Raw genomic sequence first — 19,451 nt, 5'->3', positions numbered from 1 at the left:
TTTATTTGTGGGGCACTCAGAGAACGGCAGAAAATTCAAGATTTATAAAAGGTGCTGAACAAACAAAAAAAATTAGTGAGGCTGAGGGTTTCTGAAGGGGAAGTGGTTCAATCAAGTAAAGCGTTAGCGAAAGGAAACATCTCAGTTAATGTCGATCTGTTGGTTTAATTCTTTGTGATGAGCAAAAAACTACAACCCATTCTGTAAGGTAAGAATAAATGATGATATGTCAGTGATTTGGGGTAAAACTAGATTCAAAGCTCAATGTTTGATGCATTTAACCTTACAGATGAGGTTTAGTATCCATAAAAAGCATGGGTTGAAAGTAATGATCCGTTTTTTTTAGTTCTGTATTCTGTAATATCCAGGTCTTGGATCACATTTTCAAGTAACAAAGGCAACATATTAATTATTAGGACTGACAACAATACGATTGTCTTAAACATTGAAAAAAGTATTCCAGGGAAAAGCAAGTTCCTGTTTATAACACACGGATTTTATCTATAATTGCTTTAATATCCTTAAATACCTTTTTTTGTTAAGTTCCTGCAACAGAATAAGATATTGAACTGAGATGAAGAAAATAAAACAAGCCAATCAAAATGGCCTGTTTATTTAAGCTAATTTATACTACTACATTGAAATCGATTGGCTGTTCTTTTAACAAATTCAACATAAAAGGACTGCTGGGAATGATAAGGCGATGAGATTCTAGGGACAGGTGGGAGTCGGTGTTCACATGTTGTCATTCGTTAAACAACAACTCTCTTTTTAATCAACATTTCCCTTTTATTTTTATGTAGCTCAACCTTCGTTGTGTCGCTACATCAGAGTCACTATCTTACTAATACTATCTACTACTGTTTACCAGCCTTAGTTTTCATATATCCTGTTGAATATAATGTCTTTTTAGAAAGTAATGTAGTTGTTTTGTAAAACAAAATGAAATCCCCGCTCATCCCCTGTCTTTAATGATTGATCCAAATGTCAACATGCTTCCAGTTTGCAGTCCAAGTCCATGTAACCCCTTTTATTCAAAACAATTACTGGATCTGTACACAAGGCTGCTGTCTTTTGGATGTTTCAGATATGATTAGCGATTCATTTTGAATTGTGAGGTAATTTAAGCAGCTGCTGGATTTAAAAGGTTGGATGGCAACATCATTTAATTTGAAGATTTTGGTTAAAAAACAAGAACTGGACGGCTTCCAAAAATCTACTTTCTTGTTCTACTGAAGACTGATAATACAGTAAAGTACCTTTTTAACAATACCCCATTTTGACTGTATTTTGGCAGCTTTTGATCGACTTTGAAGACACAATGATCTTCATTTCAGCTGAAAAACGACATTTCGCTCTTTACTTGTCAATTGGTAAGTTTTTCATTTTTCCATTCTTTTCTTGAATTCTTAAATCATGTGATAGTCAAACAACTTGGTCTCATACTCTCAGTCCCTTAAGGAAGACAGCTCTTATTATTGATTGTTCACATTTTTTTGCTTTAAAACAATTTGACAAAGTTGAGGTTGGACAATAAGGAGGTATGTATGTCTGCACATCTCAAGCTGTCCTGATACGTAATAAATAAGATGAATTAAAGTAAACACTGCTATTGTAAAATATTGTTTTAAATATTAATGACAAACCTCATGTGTCTGCTCTAGGTCTGTTGAGTATACCATTGCTTGCAGGTCAGTACATTCTATTGATCTCATGCCTTAAATTGAATTATAGTCTGATCTAACAACAAAGGACCATTTGTCACTGAGATCAGGCTGACATGACCTTGAGCTATTGTGTGTTCATTTTTCATTTATAGAATGCATTGAGGTTAAGCTGGTCGGGCCTTCACGTTGCTCTGGTAGACTGGAGGTCTTCCACTCAGACAGTTGGGGAACTGTGTGTGATGACCAATGGAGCCTCGCCAACGCTGACGTGGTATGTCGAGAGTTAAACTGCGGGACAGCTCTTCAGGCCACTAAAGGCGCCTCTTTTGGAGAGGGAAAGAACATGATCTGGTTGGATGATGTGCAGTGTACTGGTCATGAGACATCTGTCCTCAAGTGCCCACACAGACCAATGGGGCAAAATAACTGCGGCCACTCTGAGGATGCTGGGGTTACCTGTGCAGGTAAGACTTCAAGAGTTCAATTAATGGTATGTTTGGTCTATGTTTTTCAAAGTTGAAATTACCAGTACTCAATGACTTTCTTAATAAAAGGATAATCCCTTTTATTAAATCTATAGTTGGAAATACAAGGCAAAGGTCAAGCTCAGCCCCTAAACTACGCTTAGCATAAATACTGGAGATTATAAAAGGGCATATTGTCATTTCTTTCACAAACAAACAGGTGTGAAAGATGGAGCTTTGAACGTGCTGGATTTTGTTAACCTCAGAGAAAGCCAGGGTCTATCTCTGTTCTTAGTGTTTCTGCTGTGCTTAGATAAGTTGCTGCTTGCTGTATACTTTTTGTTTATCAAGTGAATGGAAGAGTAGAATCAATCTTTTTATCGAACTCCCCCAAAGTAATCACGTTTCCCAAAATGCTGAACTTTTGCTTTGAATAGACTAAGTTAGCTCAGAAGATCAGGTATTTCGAAACTCTGCTTTTCTAGGATTTCTCAATTTAAATCAAGAACATGTGAAACTTTCAGGAGAAATTGTGAAATACGGCTGTGGAGAAAAAAAACTAGCGCAGCATTTATCTTGGCAACTGATCACAATATTGCTTTGAAAACCCAGTGGTTATATTGTCAGGTCACATTTGCTCTCTGCATTTAGAGGACTTTTGCAGCAGAAGCGTTAAAACTAAGATAAAGCAAGCTTAACCACACTAAGCTAAAATAAGCTGAGCTAACTATGCTAAGCTACAGAGTTTCAGATTTCATCACTGGGAAACTATTTTCTTGGACTTGAGCAGTTACTTCCTTAGGTTTCTGGTGGTTGCCTGGAAACTGTTCCAACTGTTTCCAATTTTTGGTGAAGCTTAGCTAACTTTCTCTTTTTTGCAGATGTATACTAAAAAATACAGGTGAAAGTTGTTTCAATGTTGTCGTATGATTTTGCCAGTAACAAAAATGTATTTCCCAAAATGTGCGATTGTTCTTTAATTCACAAATGGTTATAGATTTTTTTAACGGTGCACATCATTTGCAGAACATGTGAAGGTAGTCAACGGAAGCAATCGGTGTACTGGCAGAGTGGAAATCTACCATGAAGGCAACTGGAAACGAGCATGCAAAAGTGACTGGGCGGAGTTAGACGCTGTCGTGGTGTGCCGAGAGCTTAACTGTGGCACACCTGTCACTCAGACTGAAGAGCTATATTTTGGAGAGTCACGTGACCTGCATGGCATCAAACCCAACTGTTTAGGAAATGAGAGCTCTATCTCACTGTGTGGAATTCTGGAAAGCAGGGAAAGCTGTGTGGATGCTACTATCGTCTGTGAACGTTAGTAATTCCTGTGTTCAAGCTACATCAATAATTTTGTGTTAAACTTCACCTGTATAAATCTTACATTTTGGATGGCTTATGAATATACATACCCTTGATTTTTTTACTTTCCACCTGACAGACAGTACACCAATTCGACTAGTAAACGGTTCTTCTGATGGTCGGTGCTCTGGACGTGTGGAAGTCTACCACGATGGAAATTGGGGAACGATTTGTGATGACAAATGGGGGATGCAGGAAGCAGATGTGACATGTCGAGAGATGAATTGTGGGAATGCTCTCTCTGTCAAGTACAAGTCTTTTTTCGGAAGAGGTCAGGATCAGGTTTTGTTGGACGATGTTGAGTGCACTGGTCATGAGAAGTCCCTTTCTGAATGCCCGCACAGAGGTTTTGGAGAACACGACTGTGACCACAATGAAGATGCTGGTGTTATATGCTCAGGTAACACTCTTTATTTCTTCTAATTAAAAGTGGAAATTCAATTGCCAATCCTAAATATTGGCATTTGTGTGCAATGATAATGTATGCAATTTCTGGAAAGTATTAGTTGTTTTTTGTATGAAAGTTTGCTGAAGTTTTGGCTGTTTCTCTTTTTATAGTCATTGCAGAAATATTTGAATTTTTCACGAACTTTCTTAATAAAATACCTCTTCTTATCTGCTTTCAAGAATCGCTCAGATTGGCCAATGGGACTGACCGCTGCTCTGGCAGAGTGGAAGTCTTAGCCAATCACCGCTGGGGGAAAATTTGTAATAACTTGGCCAGCGAAGATGCTGCAGTGGTGTGTAAGGAACTAGGTTGTGGTGCTCCAAAAAAAATCCAAGAAAGCTTCAATTTTGGTGACAGCACACTCAGTGGGTATACAAGTAGATGCTCTGGCCCTGTGGATTCCTTCTCCAAATGCAATATTCAAGATTACACCGGGAGATGTGAAGCTGTTTCTCTTTCATGTGCAGGTAAGACACAAAAGGAGGGTACACACTGCACTGCAGCACTGTTCAACCATTATAGCAAAGGACAAGTGGTTCATTAAAACCCAGAATTGGCATACTGTATGTGCATTACACCTTATTATTGCTATTTACTGGTGAATATTCTAATGGTTGCAACTAACTAACTACCTTAATAACTACTAAACTGAAAGTTCAGACAAAGCTTAATATTTGGATTATTTCAGTCTAGCTTGTAAGTAATGTTAACATGAGTGGACATGTCCTCAGGTAATCCACCGCTAAGGCTTATGAACGGCACTGATCGATGCTCAGGTAGAGTGGAGGTTCTTCATGATGGCACGTGGGGAACTGTGTGTGATGATGAGTGGGACATCAAAGATGCTCAGGTGGTTTGCAGAGCCATCGACTGTGGAACAGCTAAGACGGCCAAATCCGGTTCCTTCTTTGGTGAAGGCCAAGGAGACATTTGGCTGGATGATGTTAGATGTGTCGGTAATGAGACGTCGCTATTGCACTGCCGACATGCCCCCCGTGGAGAAAATAACTGTGGCCATGTGGAAGATGCGGGTGTGGTGTGCTCAGGTATCATCTCGGTTATTTTATGGCTTTTTGCATGTTATTTATATTATTTCAATTTTTAATGTTCATTTGCTTGCTTTTAACTGTCGCCCTTAACACAGGAACAATTGAATTATAGCCTGCAGTGAGCTCCTATGCAATATTTTATGGTAAATGAACTGTATTTATATAGTGATTTATATACAAAATGCGCCACCAACAGTAAACAGAGTCACTCCGGTGACATCCCTTACCCCATTACATGAACAGGCCAACCAGCCTCTGAAAAGTGTTACTATTTCCATGAAGACACAGTTCCTAATATCAGTATTTTGCTGATTATTCTTGGTAATTTGACTTACATCAAAATGTTTTACTAAAGCAATTTCTGTCTGTCTGTCTGTCTGTCTGTCTGTCTGTCTGTCTGTCTGGGCTGCCTGTCCGTCAGTCTGTTCGTTCGTCTGTCTGTCTCTATGTCTCTTTGTTTTGAATTTCCTGACAACGTTTCATCCAGAGATGTTGATTGTGAAGTTGTTTAGAAGGGTATTTGGAGAATGCTACATACAATTTGAATGTCATGACAAACATGCTAAGAACATCAGTGGCTGATTCTCTGCTTTTTGCTTCCCAGCTACAATTAGACTGATCAATGGGACTGACCAGTGCTCTGGCAGGGTTGAGTTCTACACTGGTGTCAAATGGGCAACACCATATAATGTTAACTGGGGAATAAATGAAGCTACAGTGGTGTGCAGAGAGATGAATTGCGGAGATCCTGACAAGCATCCAGGATCATACGGTCATGGCGGATATCCTGGAGGGTATCAGGTCAGCTGTAACGGTAGAGAGAGTTCTCTCTCACAGTGCATACTGAGAGAACGTGGAAGAACAAGCCATGATCGCATTGAAGAGGCATCTGTAAAATGTTTAGGTAAGACTTGAAGTTTAATTGATATTTGAAGTGGTAAATTTTTTCGAACAAGATTAGCATGAACCTTTTTTAGGCAATTATGGAAACAGCGTCTAAAAATGGCTTCAGGACTGCCGTGTAGCCCACGATCGTTTTCAACAAGCCCACAAAACGTTTTTACGTTATGGTTGACAGTAGTGCTTGGAGAGTCTGAAATAGAGATTTTTCGATACCCAGACAAAGTTAATATACGTTTAAAAATGTTTAGCCTGTGTTGCTATGTAAAAACCTGTTGTGCTAAAAGAAGTGGGTTATTTGCTGACTTTCTTTGATTTGTCAACACAAAAAGACAAGGCCAGATGTCAAAGCAATGAGCCAAGCAAACTTGTATGTTACAAGCTCAATTGCTGAAATCACAGATGGTAGCAAGCAATAACTAACAATGTTGCTCCCCGGGCTGATTAACTGCACCTGTTTCAATTGGAATTGAAGCAATATTACACAATATATTTTACTAATGATACCAATTAAACAACAGATATTTTCAGTCACTAGCATATGCCCCTGGAGACCACTAATGTAGCATGTAGCATAAATAAAAAACAACAGCAAAGTTGGAATGTACATACTGTATATACATATACGTATAAAACAGTTCTGTCATTTCCAGGCAATGTGAGGTTGTCCAATGGGTCCAGTCGTTGTGCTGGAAGAGTGGAGTTTTACGACAAAGGCCAGTGGGGGACTGTGTGTGGTGAATCCTGGGATGTGAATGATGCAAATGTGGCGTGCAGACAGCTTGACTGTGGGACAGCTCATAAGATTACCACAATGACTGAGTATGGCCATAGCACAGGACATACCTGGATCAATCGAATTGAATGCAGTGGATTGGAGTCAACACTGAGTCAGTGCACACAAAGTCCTTTTAGAGACAGAACCTGCAACATTACCTCAGTTGCTGGTGTTGTCTGCACAGGTAAGAAAAAGCATATCTAAAACAAATGTTATGCATTCTATTCTGTTTAGTTCAGTTCTATCACTCCTATTTTTTGTACAGTTAAATGTAGGGCTTTTTTAAATTGGTTTTACAAACTCGATTTACTAAATTGCCACATTCAATCTTATCCCCATTTCCATATAGTTAAATGTTTTGTGTTCCAAATCTAAATGGTGTGCAATATAGGCAACAAGTGCTCCAGTGTTTTTAAACTTTTTAATATGTGGAATGTACTGTAAGATAATTTCAGTTTACCTCATATCACAGGAGATTTGGAGGTCCGGTTGGCGAATGGTAAGGATGTGTGCTCTGGCAGAGTAGAGGTCCGTCATGGCGACATGTGGCAAACTGTGTGTGACACAGACTGGACCCTGAGTAAAGCTCAGGTGGTGTGTGAGCAGCTTGAATGCGGTGAGGCAAAGACCGCTCCAGGCGTTGCCCATTTTGGTGAAGGCAGTGGACCAGTAGTGGAGGCGAGCAATTCATGTTTTGACAATGTGACATCTCTTCGGCAATGCTCGGTCAAAGGTTACAGAGGAGCAAGCTGCGGGCACGGACATGACGCTGGCGCTGTCTGTGCAGGTATGGCATTTAAAATTACGTGTTGAACATTCTCACATGCTTTTGGGTAACAAATATAATAACAATAATAAAGGATGTGTAATCATTCTTTAAAGCAATAGATCAACTTTTTGGAAATTCACTAATCTGCTTTATTGTCAAGAGTTAGATGAGAAGATTGAGACTCTCACCAGACACTAAGTTAAATAGGAATCTGAGGATGGCAGCCGTTTAGCTATGCTATGCTAACTTGTAATGTTTATACTTACTGACACTAAGCACGAAAGCATATCAGAATATTGCCCAATATGTATTGTTTACCTTTTTCACGTACATGACAAATGTTACACATAATGAGGTTACCGTAAGTCAACCTTTTCCCTCGTCACTGTCAAAATTAGCTACTCATATAATGATGGGATAAACAATATTTAAAAAATACAAACATATTCACTTTTTGTTTTACAAAATGTATTAATGTTTTTTAGAATTGTTTGTTGAGACATCACATAAGGATTGTCGCTTGCTGTCCAACTCACCTAAATTACATTTTTAAATGCAGCACAGATTCGGTTGGTCGGCGGCACAAGTCAATGCTCCGGTAGATTGGAGATCCTCTACAAAGGCCAGTGGGGAACCGTGTGTGATGATGAATGGTCACTTGGCAATGGTGATGTGGTATGTAGACAGCTTGGCTGCGGACATGCAGTTTCTGCTCCTTCAAGTGCCCACTTTGGTAGAGGCACTGGTCCAATATGGCTGGATAACGTGGAGTGTGCAGGCGAAGAGAATGCAATCACACATTGTCCGCATAATGGTTTTGGAGAAAATAACTGCGGGCACGGAGAAGATGCTGGTGTTATCTGTTTAGGTGAGAGGCCTGGCTCCTTTTCTAATTTGTGGATGAAATCATTACCTTCTAACTGGTATTACATCACGCTCTAATGATGCTTATTGTCTTTTTCAGGTGCTCTACAAAAGCCCCAAATCACTTTAAGTCCCTCTCCAGAGGTAAACTGGGGTGACAAAGTTGAGATCACATGCAGTATACTAACAGAAAAGTTGGGCGGGACGTTCTTCCTGAAGAGGACCCAAGACTCCTTTAAAATGGAAAAATTCACGGAGGATGAAGCTGCAACCTTTATCTTCCATTCAGTAGATTTCAACCAGAAGGGGTCATATTTCTGTGAATATCAAAAGAAATTGCCCAATCAAGTCATCTATTTTCCTCAAGGAGAAACGGCAGAGCTCTCCATCATAGGTCAATAATTCTGTCTGATAACTATTTGGCTATTAAACTATATATGCTATATTGACTGTCATGCCATTGTTTAGATCAGTTTCAGTCTGTTCGTACTTATGGTTAACAGTCGTGCTTGGAGAGTCTGAAATAGAGATGTCTCGATACCCAGACAAAGTTAATATACGTTTAAAAATGTTTAGCCTGTGTTTCTATGTAAAAACCTGTGGTGCTATCTTTGAAATTAGCGGAGCAAAGCGTTAAGTAAATGAGCAACAAATACGAAATGAACTCCGATAAATCTTTCAAATGCATATTGTAGATCTTCTCTCTGAAATTGCTTATTTTGTTTTTAAAACTAATCTTTTCTTAAGCTGACGTGGCAGGCCTTAGCAAAAGGGTTAATTTGACTGCAAGATTGCAAACAGGTTTTGTGATCCAAATGAGTTGTTAAAAAAAGGTTTTCTAATCTGCAGTGAAACTGGAAAAACCCACTCTCTCCCTGTCGTCTCCTCATGCAATGGTGGTCCACACCCCTGACAAAATATCGGTCACCCAAGGGAGCAGCTTCTCCGTCACTTGCTCTACTCATTCCATATACCCTGGAGGTTTCTTCTATCTGACAATGTCCCACAACAATGTCACTGAACCGGTGCCTGCATTTGGCCACTCCATCCACTACCTGACAACCTTTGAATTTCCTGCAATAGATTATAAAAACCAAGGGGACTATAGGTGCATCTACGGTGTGAACATGTCTTCAATGTCCTTCTATTCAGTACCTTCCAAGTCACTCCAAGTCTCTGTAGTCGGTAAGACCCAAGGAGCCCTTGAGAAATGATTTGACTTAAAATGGATAGTTTTCTCCTTTGCTAACTAAATGATCTTTTGACCCCTACAGCGGCCTCATCCTCTTCAGTGGCCACAGGATGGGTTGTGGGTCTGCTGTTAGTGTTACTTGTGGGGGTTCTAGGTTACCTGATGTGGAGAAAGAGAAGGAGGGTTGCTGGTGAGTTTCACACAAAACATAACAAAATTGGATGGTTCAATCCTTCACAGCAAATAAAGTCTTTGCATCTACACGTTTTGTCCACGCTCACTGCTCTCATAGCGTCATTTTAGGCTACTGTGTTACATTATAATCAATTTACTGATCTCTTTGGCTCTAAGGATTGTTGTAGCACCTTAATTATGATAAAAAAGTACCCCCAAACCTAAAGACAACCACACTTACAGTCTAACAGTCTAACCATGGTTGTTTCATATAATGACATGCATAATCAAAAAGTAATTGGTGGAACTGTTGTAACACTGATAGTTAAAATGTTAAACACAATAATACCAGTTACATTGCAGAGCCATGCATAAAAAAAGACATCCCCAATTTGTCAAACTGGCCCCCAAATGGCCAAACAATTCAGTTAAAAAAATCAGAAAATTTCAGAAAATTAGTTTAATCTAGATCCCCTGTATTTGTTTTAGATCAAAAACTTGAATATTTTTACTTTCCAGGTACTATGGTTCAGTTCAGTAACAGGTTTGGAGGAGCATTAAAGGATGATCTTGACGACCGGTGCAATGGAGCCCTCTATGAAAGGTAGTAAATATAATGTTATTTGCAAAGATATACATATGTTGTTTTAGATCAAACAACTTTAAATTGATTGTGATTGTCCTCCTCCTCATTCCCCTCAGTGCCAGAAATACTCAAGAGAATGAGCAGACACACAGCCCCGGGCAGGACGAAAACAATGCTGATGTTGATAACTCTGTGGAGAGGATCCCTGAAGATCTGGCTGGGAGAGTGTGCTATGAGCTAGAACCACTAGTTTTCCCTTGATAACTAAATGCATCAAGTAATGAAGAATGTCGTGCAATTTCACAAAACGTGAAAAGTTTGGGTAGTTAAAGTTTATAAGTCTGCTGTATCTTTAACGACAGCCAACAATGGTGTCACAGTGTATCGGTGACTAGCTGATGATCTGTTGCTCTTTCAGGAAGACCAGGTTTAAGTGTGTTTTTACACAACATTTTATTTGTTTAATCTACACACTTCCTCAAATATATGCTGCATTCTTTGCTTTATTCCTGTTGTGGCTTACATTTGACAGAGAGATTCTATTGATCAGAAAGCTTAGATCAACTGACCTGCAGGAGTAGGCTGATTACATTGTCTTTGCATTCTATGGTAATTTGCTTTATTTGGTGTATGTGAATGCAGATCAATACATATATATTTCTTACCGCGCTTGCACCTTTTTTGTTTGTTGATGATTTGACCCTGCTGGGGGAAAATGTGCCCAATTGTTACCAAACACTGCCAAGATATGTGAACTATCAAATACATGAATATGTTTTATCAATCATCATCAGTAATTGTTATAACAAATTCTTCAGCATAACCTGTCGTCACCTTCTTAAACTAATGGCCTAAGTCATATTTTGGAGAAAATGTTTTTTTTGCCTAAATCATCTCTTCTTGATGCTGGCCACCTCTGGTAAAATTGCCTACATCCTTATTGAAAGGTTGTGCTGTCCCTACCCTGATAGTATAATGGCCTATGTCAAGAGTGTGACTTAGGCCATATATTTAAAAAAGATAATGGCTTAAGTCACATTGTCTTGTGACTTAGGCCATTTTACAAGCTTTACAAAATGGCTGCTTCAAGAAAAAGAAAAACTAACAGATAAATTAAGTTATTTTCATGGTTCAGGGCTTATCCCCTGTTGGTAAGTGATGTTATACTATATTATACTATAGGCTAGGCTATAAATGTTGTGTAGTTATTTAGTCTTTTACTTTCACAATGTATGGTTACTGTAGCTACCGAAGCTACTGTAGGTACTATAGTTACTGCAGCTAATGTAGCTACTGTAGCTCCATGAAGCATGCACACATTTCCCTCTGGGACAAAAAAAACGAATCCAAAAACGAATCTAACCTTTCAGAAGTAACGGTTACAATTACTGCATAATTATGAATTAGGAAAAGTACATTTCACTTGTTAATATTGTCTCCTTTTTCCACATTACATTTCCATCTTATTAGGAAAGATTAAATGTTTTTTTAATTGAATTTGGCCAAATAATATTCATCAAAATAGCTTTAATGTATTAATACCACAGTGCAATTACAAAAATGTTTTTCATAATGATCACACAGTTGTGACCGTACGCCTACTCCTTTTTGGTAGGAGATGCACTTGACTTTTCAGACACCGATCAGGAATCATCCAATGAAAATGAGACCGTTGTTAAAGAGATGGAGCAGCATGTACCAGGCCAAGACCCTGTATCAGATGGAGCAGACAATAACTTAAACACTCTCATTGAAGAAGAGAGTGCTGCTGAAGATGCCAAGCAGACCCGTCCACACCATGAAGAAGACACAGATGATGATGATGATGATAATGATGATGATGATGTTATCATAGACCCAAACTACAATCCATCCTCTGATGAGTCCTCTGTCCATGAAAATGAAGACAGTCTGGCAGCAACTTCAGAACATTATCGTCCTCATCTAGAGGTTGTGTATGAAAACAATACGGTCAAAAGGAAACAACATAAATACCTCAGCCCAGAAACATGGAAGAATCCAGAAAGAAACGTCTCAAAGGAATGGCATACAAGGCCAAAGGTGGCAAAGAAATAGCTGCAAAGGCTATGGGCCTTCCCTGCAATTCGAAGTTCTGTCAACGAGTCACGACTCAAGACTGTCAATCCATTACAGAAGAGCAGAGGCAGTGAATATTTCAGAAAGTTTGGTCAATGGACAACTGGGAAGAACATACGTCACCACTTTGGTCACAAAGGTTGCCTTGAAAGAAAGAAAGTTGGTGAGGGATCCAGGCGCAGTTCATCATTTTCCTACCAACTGAAACTTCAGGATGGAACGAATCTTAAAGTGTGCGAAGCTTTTTTTCTTCTACACTTGGTATCCCTGAAAGAACCATTACCCTGGCTGAACAAAGACACCATCGACCATGACGAACAAGTGGCGGACTACATCTCCACCTAAGAGTGGCAAAAATGCAAAGCTGGAAACTGCTGTCACAGATTTCCTTAAGGACTGGTTGAAGGATCTGCCCACTGTTGATTCGCACTACTGCAGAAGCACAGCGACCTACAAAGACAATAAGTTCCTTCACCCAGGCACAACCATCTCCCAACTACATCGGGAATATCAACAGGCAGCTGCAACAGCTGAAGTTGATGCTCTGCCAATCAAGGAGAGGAAGTTTCAGGACCTTCAGTCCATGAAACACGTCATGCCTGTCGAGTGCCTGTCGAGTGCCTGTCTATGCTGCCCCTGAACGCCTCGTTGGAGATTTTTCTTTTTCCATCCAAATGGACTAATCCGTGGAGCTCCACACACACACACACACACACACACACACACACACACACACACACACACACACACACACGCACACACACACACACACACACACACACACACACACCTTATCTTTTCTCAGCCGCAATACTCCGCGGAGTTTCGCCAGCACACTCAGCCGCAGCTGTGTGGATCTCCACTCACAGTTCGCCACACACTCACGTGTGTGCTCAGGCTGAGTTCGGGCTGAGTTTCGCCGTGTCTCGCTGTCTCGCAGACCCCACGCAGCAACCAGGAAACGGCACCAGTAATCCAGCTCACACTGTCGGCTCCTCGAGTCTCAAAGGGCGGAGCAGCGAGCCCCTTAACGTCCCGCCAACACGGCACCCAGACCCCACGCAGCATTCTCATCTGTTTCTCATTTCTGGTTGCTAACAAACGCCATTGTAACACATAATCACACATCAGAGCACAGTGGGCTCATAGGGAAGGGGGGGGCAGGAGCTCCAACAAGTCGTGTAGGACAGAGAGTGAATACACATACTATACAGAGATGCTGTGTGAGAAAACCAATGTGAGTTTGGAACATTGAACAATATAAATCTACTCTAGTAGACCTCAACAATGGAATTATGATCAGTAGAAATGGCCATGACATGGGACCTTTAAATGGAAAAGGGTTAGCTGCAATTCCAAACACAGCAAAGAAGAGCTGGAGGGAGTAGTGAGGAGAGGCACATGCCTCCTCAGCATTTGATTTACTTGCCTTTTGTTTTATTTAGCTAAGAGTGATTTAAGTTGGACCTTTTGAGTTTGCTATATTGAATTAAAGGACCAACCAAGGCCAAACTGCCCTCTGAGTCTCTGTATGCTCTTCTAGCATTTTAAACTGTTAGTGGCTGACCCAGCCCCATGGTCTGTCACAGTAATGCAGAAAAGAGAAGTGCACTGTTTTGCCTAACTCACTTACTCCAGAAGTAATAAGGCCTAAGTCAGGTTTAAAATTGCCTAAGTCACAACAACATGTTCGTAAATTGGCCTAAGTCATCTAATCCTCTTATTTTACACAATTGACAGACAGTGTTATTTGTATGTCAATAGTCATATATTGTCATAACCTTTTTGTGTGAAATAATTAATATATATCATATATTCTATATTTGGTTCAGTTTTTTCAGTTTTTTGAAAAACTTTCAAATATGACTTAGGCCATTAGTTTAAGAAGGTGACGCTGTACAATAAAAGAGGAACTGAATGTATTCAGCATCATTATTAATTATCATTGACACCTATGCTGTTCCACTCAAAAGGCCTTCGATGCAAAAAAGAATATAGACTGTCACGATCTGTCTGTGTTGTGTTTTGTTTTGTCTAGATCTGTCTTTGGTTTTCTGTCTGCGTTCTGTCTTGTCTTGTTTTGATCTGTCTGTGGTTCCCTGTCGTTAGTTTCCCTGGTGTGTCTAATTTACCCGATTGTGTTCACCTGGTGTCCCTGTGTTTTCTCCTCCCTCCTCAGCTGTGTCTTGTTTGTATGATTAGTCTTGTGTGTATGATTAGTCTTGTGTGTATTTAAGTTCTGGTTTTTCTGTCTGTCTTTGCCGGTTCGTCTTGTGATATGGCTTGTTCCTCGGTGAGTGTTCTGTTCGGTCTTTGTTTAGAGTTTAGCCTTGAAATAAAGGAGTTATTTTGTCACTTTAATCTGCATTTGGGTCCTGCTTCCTACACACACCGTAACATTACGAACCGACCAACAAATGGACCCAGCAGATGATCCATGGGAGGTAGAATTACAGCATTTTACCTTCTATCTGGCTTGCTGCTTCGATTGGTGGAAGGGAGCGTCCAGTGTTCGGCAGAAGAGGGCCGCTCTGGTAGAGGCGCACCGGTTGGCAGCAGAGAAACCATGTTTTGTTGAGTTCTTACCTGACTGGATTTTGGACTTCCTTTCAACATGTGATTCCCGGCCTGCTAGCCCCAGGCATGCTAGCTCCCTGTCTCCCAATTCCCAACCTGGCACCATACGCTTCGGTGGGTCCCGTCTGAAGTCAACCCGTGCTTCTGCCCCAGTTCCTGCTCCTGTCCAGGAGTCGTATTCCGGAACTCGTCTGGCTTATGGAGGTCCACGGAGTATTCATGCGGCTGCAAAGAGAAGGAGTCGCAAGGCCAGGCTAGCAGCCCGAGCCCCAGCAGCCATGGTTCCGGCTACAGAACCGGCCCACACAGCCATGGTTCCGGCCCCAGTTCTGGCCCCAGCAGCCATGGTTCCAGCCCCAGTTCTGGCCCCAGCAGCCATGGTTCCAGCCCCAGTTCTGGCCCCAGCAGCCATGGTTCCAGCCCCAGTTCTGGCCCCAGCAGCCATGGTTCCAGCCCCAGTTCTGGCCCCAGCAGCAATGGTTCCGGCCCCAGCAGCCATGGTTCCAGCCTTAGTCCTGGCCCCAGCAGCCATGGTTTCGACTCCAGCCCCTCGTCTCTGGCCGACGCCACCTCCCCGTGTTCTGTCGGCGTACCGGCCGACGCCAGCTCCCCGTGTCCTGTCGGCGTACCGGCCGACTCCAGCACCTCGTCTCCTGTTGGCTGTCCGTCCGACGCCAGCTCCCCTCTCAAGTCCTCACTCAAGTTCCCTCTCAATTCTCCTCTCCTGTGCCTTCTCAAGTCTCCTCTCGAGTCCCCTCTCGAGTCCCCTCTCGAGTCCCCTCTCGAGTCTCCTCTCGAGTCTCCTCTCGAGTTCCCTCTCAAGTCACCTCTCGAGTCCCCTCTCAAGTCTCTTCTCCAGTCTCCTCTCGAGTTCCCTCTCAAGCCCTCTCTTAATTTCCTTTCGAGTTCCCTCTCAAGTCTCCTCTCGAGTCTCCGTTCAAGTTCCCTCTCGAGATCCCTCTCAAGTCACCGCTCAAGTCTCCTCTCGAGTTACCTCTCAAGTCTCCTCTCGAGATCCCTCTCAAGTCACCTCTCAAGCCCTCTCTCGAGTTTCCTCTCGAGTTCCCTCTCAAGTCTCCTCTCGAGTCTCCGTTCAAGTTCCCTCTCGAGATACCTCTCAAGTCACCTCTCAAGTCACCTCTCAAGTCACCTCTCGAGTTCCCTCTCAAGTCCCTACCCAATGTCCTGGTCCGTTGGAGGTTCCGCTGGGGGTCCTGCCAATCCCTTGTCCTGTTCCGTTGGAGGTCCCGCCGACTACTCTTCTACCGGGGGTCCTGCCAACTCTATGTCCCGTGCCATTGGAGGCCCCGCTATCACCTGTCCTGCTGGGGGTCCTACCAACACCTGGTCCTCTTCCGTGGGGGATCCTGCCGAGGCCTATCCCACCGGTTCCTGTTCGGCCGACACTGGGCTCTGCTCGGCCTCTGGAGCTGTCTGGTCTTCGCCCTCGAGCCCGGCCCCCTGAGAATCGCGGTCTTCACCCTCGAGCCCGGCCCCCTGAGAGCCACAGTCTTCGCCCTCGATTCCGGCCCCCTGACTCTTCCTGCCGCTGCCCTCGCCCTCGGGCCAGGCCCCCTGACTCTTCCTGCCGCTGCCTTCTCCCTCATAATCGGCCGCCCGAGTCCCCCACCTTAGACTCTGCCTTGCCCCCGGGCCGTCCGCCCGAGTCCCCCTTTTTGAACTCGGCCTTGCCCCCGGTCCGTCCGCCCGAATCCCCCCTTTTTGAACTCTGCTTTGCCCCCGGGCTGTCCGCCCGAGATCCCTTCCTTGGTCCTCTGCTGTGCCCCTGGGTGGTCAGCTCAGTCCCGTCCTCCTGACCCCCTCCACCCACCCTGGTGGCCTAGTGATACGATCAATATTAATTATCATTGACGCCTATGCTGTTCCACTCAAAAGGCCTTCGATGCAAAAAAGAATATACTAAATGTCACTATCTGTGTGTGTTATGTTTTGTTTTGTCTAGATCTGTCTTTGGTTTTCTGTCTGCGTTGTGTTTGGTCTTGTTTTGATCTTTCTATGGTTCCCTGTCGTTAGTTTCCCTGGTGCGTCTAATTTACCCGATTGTGTTCACCTGGTGTCCCTGTGTTTTCTCCTACCTGCTCAGCTGTGTCTTGTTGTTTTGATTATTCTTGTGTGTATTTAAGTTCTGGTTTTTCTGTCTTTGTCGGTTCATCTTGTGATATGGCTTGTTCCTCGGTGAGTGTTCTGTTCAGTCTTTGTTTAGAGTTTAGCCTTGAAATAAATGAGTTATTTTGTCACTTTAATCTGCATTTGGGTCCTGCTTCCTACACACACCGTAACATTAAAAGTACAATCCCCCCTGAAACTTGGTGGAGAAGAAAGAAAGTACAAAGAATACACTGGAAATATTCAAGTACTCTACAAGCTCTTAGGTTCAGTAGTGGGACAATATACTTAGTTATTTTTCACCATTGCTGGTAGTTTTTGTGGTTTCATGATAGACGTAAGCAGGCTGTAATGTCAACAACATGAATCACATAAGTGGGTGTCTCCATACAGGCAGATGTGTTGTGTGCAAATCTGCTCACCTTGTTTAACCTCAACACAAACAAAACGCTTATTTGTCTTTTTGCAAGAAAAAGATTGTGTAATGTCAATGTTATGTTACAGCTTGTTACACTGGCCCCAAGTGGCCAAACAAATCAGTCAATTCAGGTTAAAAAAATTACCTATATATAGTTTCTCGATTTCCTATGTATTTGATACACTCCAAACAATTTTTCACTTTATAGGTACCATGGTTCAGTTAAGTAACAGGTTTGGAATAGCAATGACAGTCACACTAGTCGGTGTGTCCATGCTGGTGTTCACATGTCATTTGTTAAACAACAACTCTCTTTTTAATCAACATTTCCCTTTTATTTTTCTGTAGCTCAACCTTCGTTGTGTTGCTACATCAGAGTCACTATCTTACTAATACTATCTACTATTTACCAGAGTTAGTTTTCATATATCCTGTTGAATATAATGTATTTTTAGAAAGTAATGTAGGTGTTGTGTAAAACAAAATGAAATCTCCGCTCATCCCCTGTCTTTAATGATTGATCCAAATGTCAACATGCTTCCAGTTAGCAGTCCAAGTGCATGTAACCCCTTTTATTCATAATAATTACTGGATCTGTACACAAGGCTGCTGTCTTTTGGATGTTTCAGATATGATCAGCGATTAATTTTGAAGATTTTGTGAGGTAATTTAAGCAGCTGCTGGATTTAAAAGGTTAGATGGCAACATCCTTTAATTTGAAGATTTTGGTTAAAAAACAAGAACTGGATGGCTTCCAAAAATCAACTTTCTTGTTCTACTGAAGACTGATAATACAGTAAAGTACCTTTTTAACAATACCCCATTTTGACTGTATTTTGGCAGCTTTTGATCTACTTTGAAGACACAATGATCTTCATTTCAGCTGAAAAACGACATTTCGCTTTTTACTTGTCAATTGGTAAGTTTTTCATTTTTCCATTCTTTTCTTGAACTCTTAAATCATGTGATAGTCAAACAACTTGGTCTCATGCTCTCGATCCCAACCTGTTAAACCCCAAGGACCCCCATGGCGGGTCCTTTTTTTTTCTTTTCACGACACTGTGTCTCAGGGGATCTTAATATTTAAGAACCTATTAATGTGTTATACCAGATTAACGGGAATAATCACAGCTAACTGACGATACAAACCATTTTTACCAAAACAAAACACAAGTCTCATAAGAAGCATCTAAATGACCACTGAGCGAAAAATGCTAACGCACTTTGGCAAAGAACTCAAGATAAAAGATACCCTCATTACTTATCGTAGCTGCACATACAATATATCCGATTAAAGCTGAGGTTCCACAGATTATTTAGGTATATATATCATCACTAAGTGATCCGAACTCGCGACAGGGGAAGCAAACTCAGACATCACAACACGTACCTTTACGTAGCTTTTACGGGAGATCCTCTCAACGTATCTGATCAAAAGACTTGTTCAATGGCATTAAAACGAGAAAAAAAATACTTTTTAAAATATGTAATCCATAATTCAATTTTTATGTAAAAATTGGAGGGTAAAAGTTAGCTGCTAATGGTAGCCACCAGAGTTATCGCAGCTTCCTGTCTTGGCTATGCAGCAGTCTCACACACACACATTACCAAATAAAGAGTATGTGGGAGTTCCCCTCGATTCCATTGGCTCTGACGGTTAGAAAGAGATGTCAATCAGCAAAATCGACCAAGGGGGGCCAGAGATACAGTAGGTGAAATCCACCCAAATGACCCCAGAAGTGTTTTTTTTTTGCTAAATCTCTCTAAAAAGGTCAAATTTCACTTGTTTTGCATCAAACTTGATACAGGGTACTTATTATATGTTGTAGTTTGGATTCCTAAAACTTTTAGTCTACCATCCAAGGGTGCTTTTCACTATAAGTCATTTTTATTTTTTGGACGGACACAATCATTTACATTTTTTTACTGTGTTCAATCTGAATTTACTTTAAAATAAAAACATCTATATTGATTCT

General features: G+C 41.6%; 1 protein-coding gene across 1 annotated transcript in view; it reads left to right on the top strand.

The window, feature by feature from the left end:
* The first annotated feature begins 1,028 nt into the window (after positions 1–1,028).
* Positions 1,029–19,451, top strand: part of LOC307016249 (scavenger receptor cysteine-rich domain-containing protein DMBT1-like) — a 31,738-nt gene continuing 13,315 nt past the window's right edge. Inside the window, exons 1-19 of the mRNA XM_079645287.1 lie at positions 1,029–1,373; positions 1,665–1,691; positions 1,820–2,131; positions 3,158–3,451; positions 3,576–3,896; positions 4,124–4,411; positions 4,676–4,990; positions 5,598–5,897; positions 6,547–6,855; positions 7,144–7,458; positions 8,000–8,308; positions 8,405–8,698; positions 9,154–9,489; positions 9,579–9,686; positions 10,190–10,274; positions 10,373–10,514; positions 11,392–11,407; positions 11,872–12,227; positions 18,319–18,394. Coding sequence (XP_079501413.1) covers positions 1,322–1,373; positions 1,665–1,691; positions 1,820–2,131; positions 3,158–3,451; positions 3,576–3,896; positions 4,124–4,411; positions 4,676–4,990; positions 5,598–5,897; positions 6,547–6,855; positions 7,144–7,458; positions 8,000–8,308; positions 8,405–8,698; positions 9,154–9,489; positions 9,579–9,686; positions 10,190–10,274; positions 10,373–10,514; positions 11,392–11,407; positions 11,872–12,227; positions 18,319–18,394 — 4,255 coding nt within the window. The 5' untranslated portion in view covers positions 1,029–1,321. The remainder of the gene's footprint in view (positions 1,374–1,664; positions 1,692–1,819; positions 2,132–3,157; positions 3,452–3,575; positions 3,897–4,123; positions 4,412–4,675; positions 4,991–5,597; positions 5,898–6,546; positions 6,856–7,143; positions 7,459–7,999; positions 8,309–8,404; positions 8,699–9,153; positions 9,490–9,578; positions 9,687–10,189; positions 10,275–10,372; positions 10,515–11,391; positions 11,408–11,871; positions 12,228–18,318; positions 18,395–19,451) is intronic.

The sequence above is a fragment of the Notothenia rossii genome (genome assembly GCF_949606895.1).
Source record: "Notothenia rossii genome assembly, chromosome: 8".
Classification (NCBI taxonomy): Eukaryota; Metazoa; Chordata; class Actinopteri; order Perciformes; family Nototheniidae; genus Notothenia; species Notothenia rossii.
Note: the sequence above shows the minus strand (reverse complement) of the source record. Positions and strands in the feature narration are given on the sequence as shown.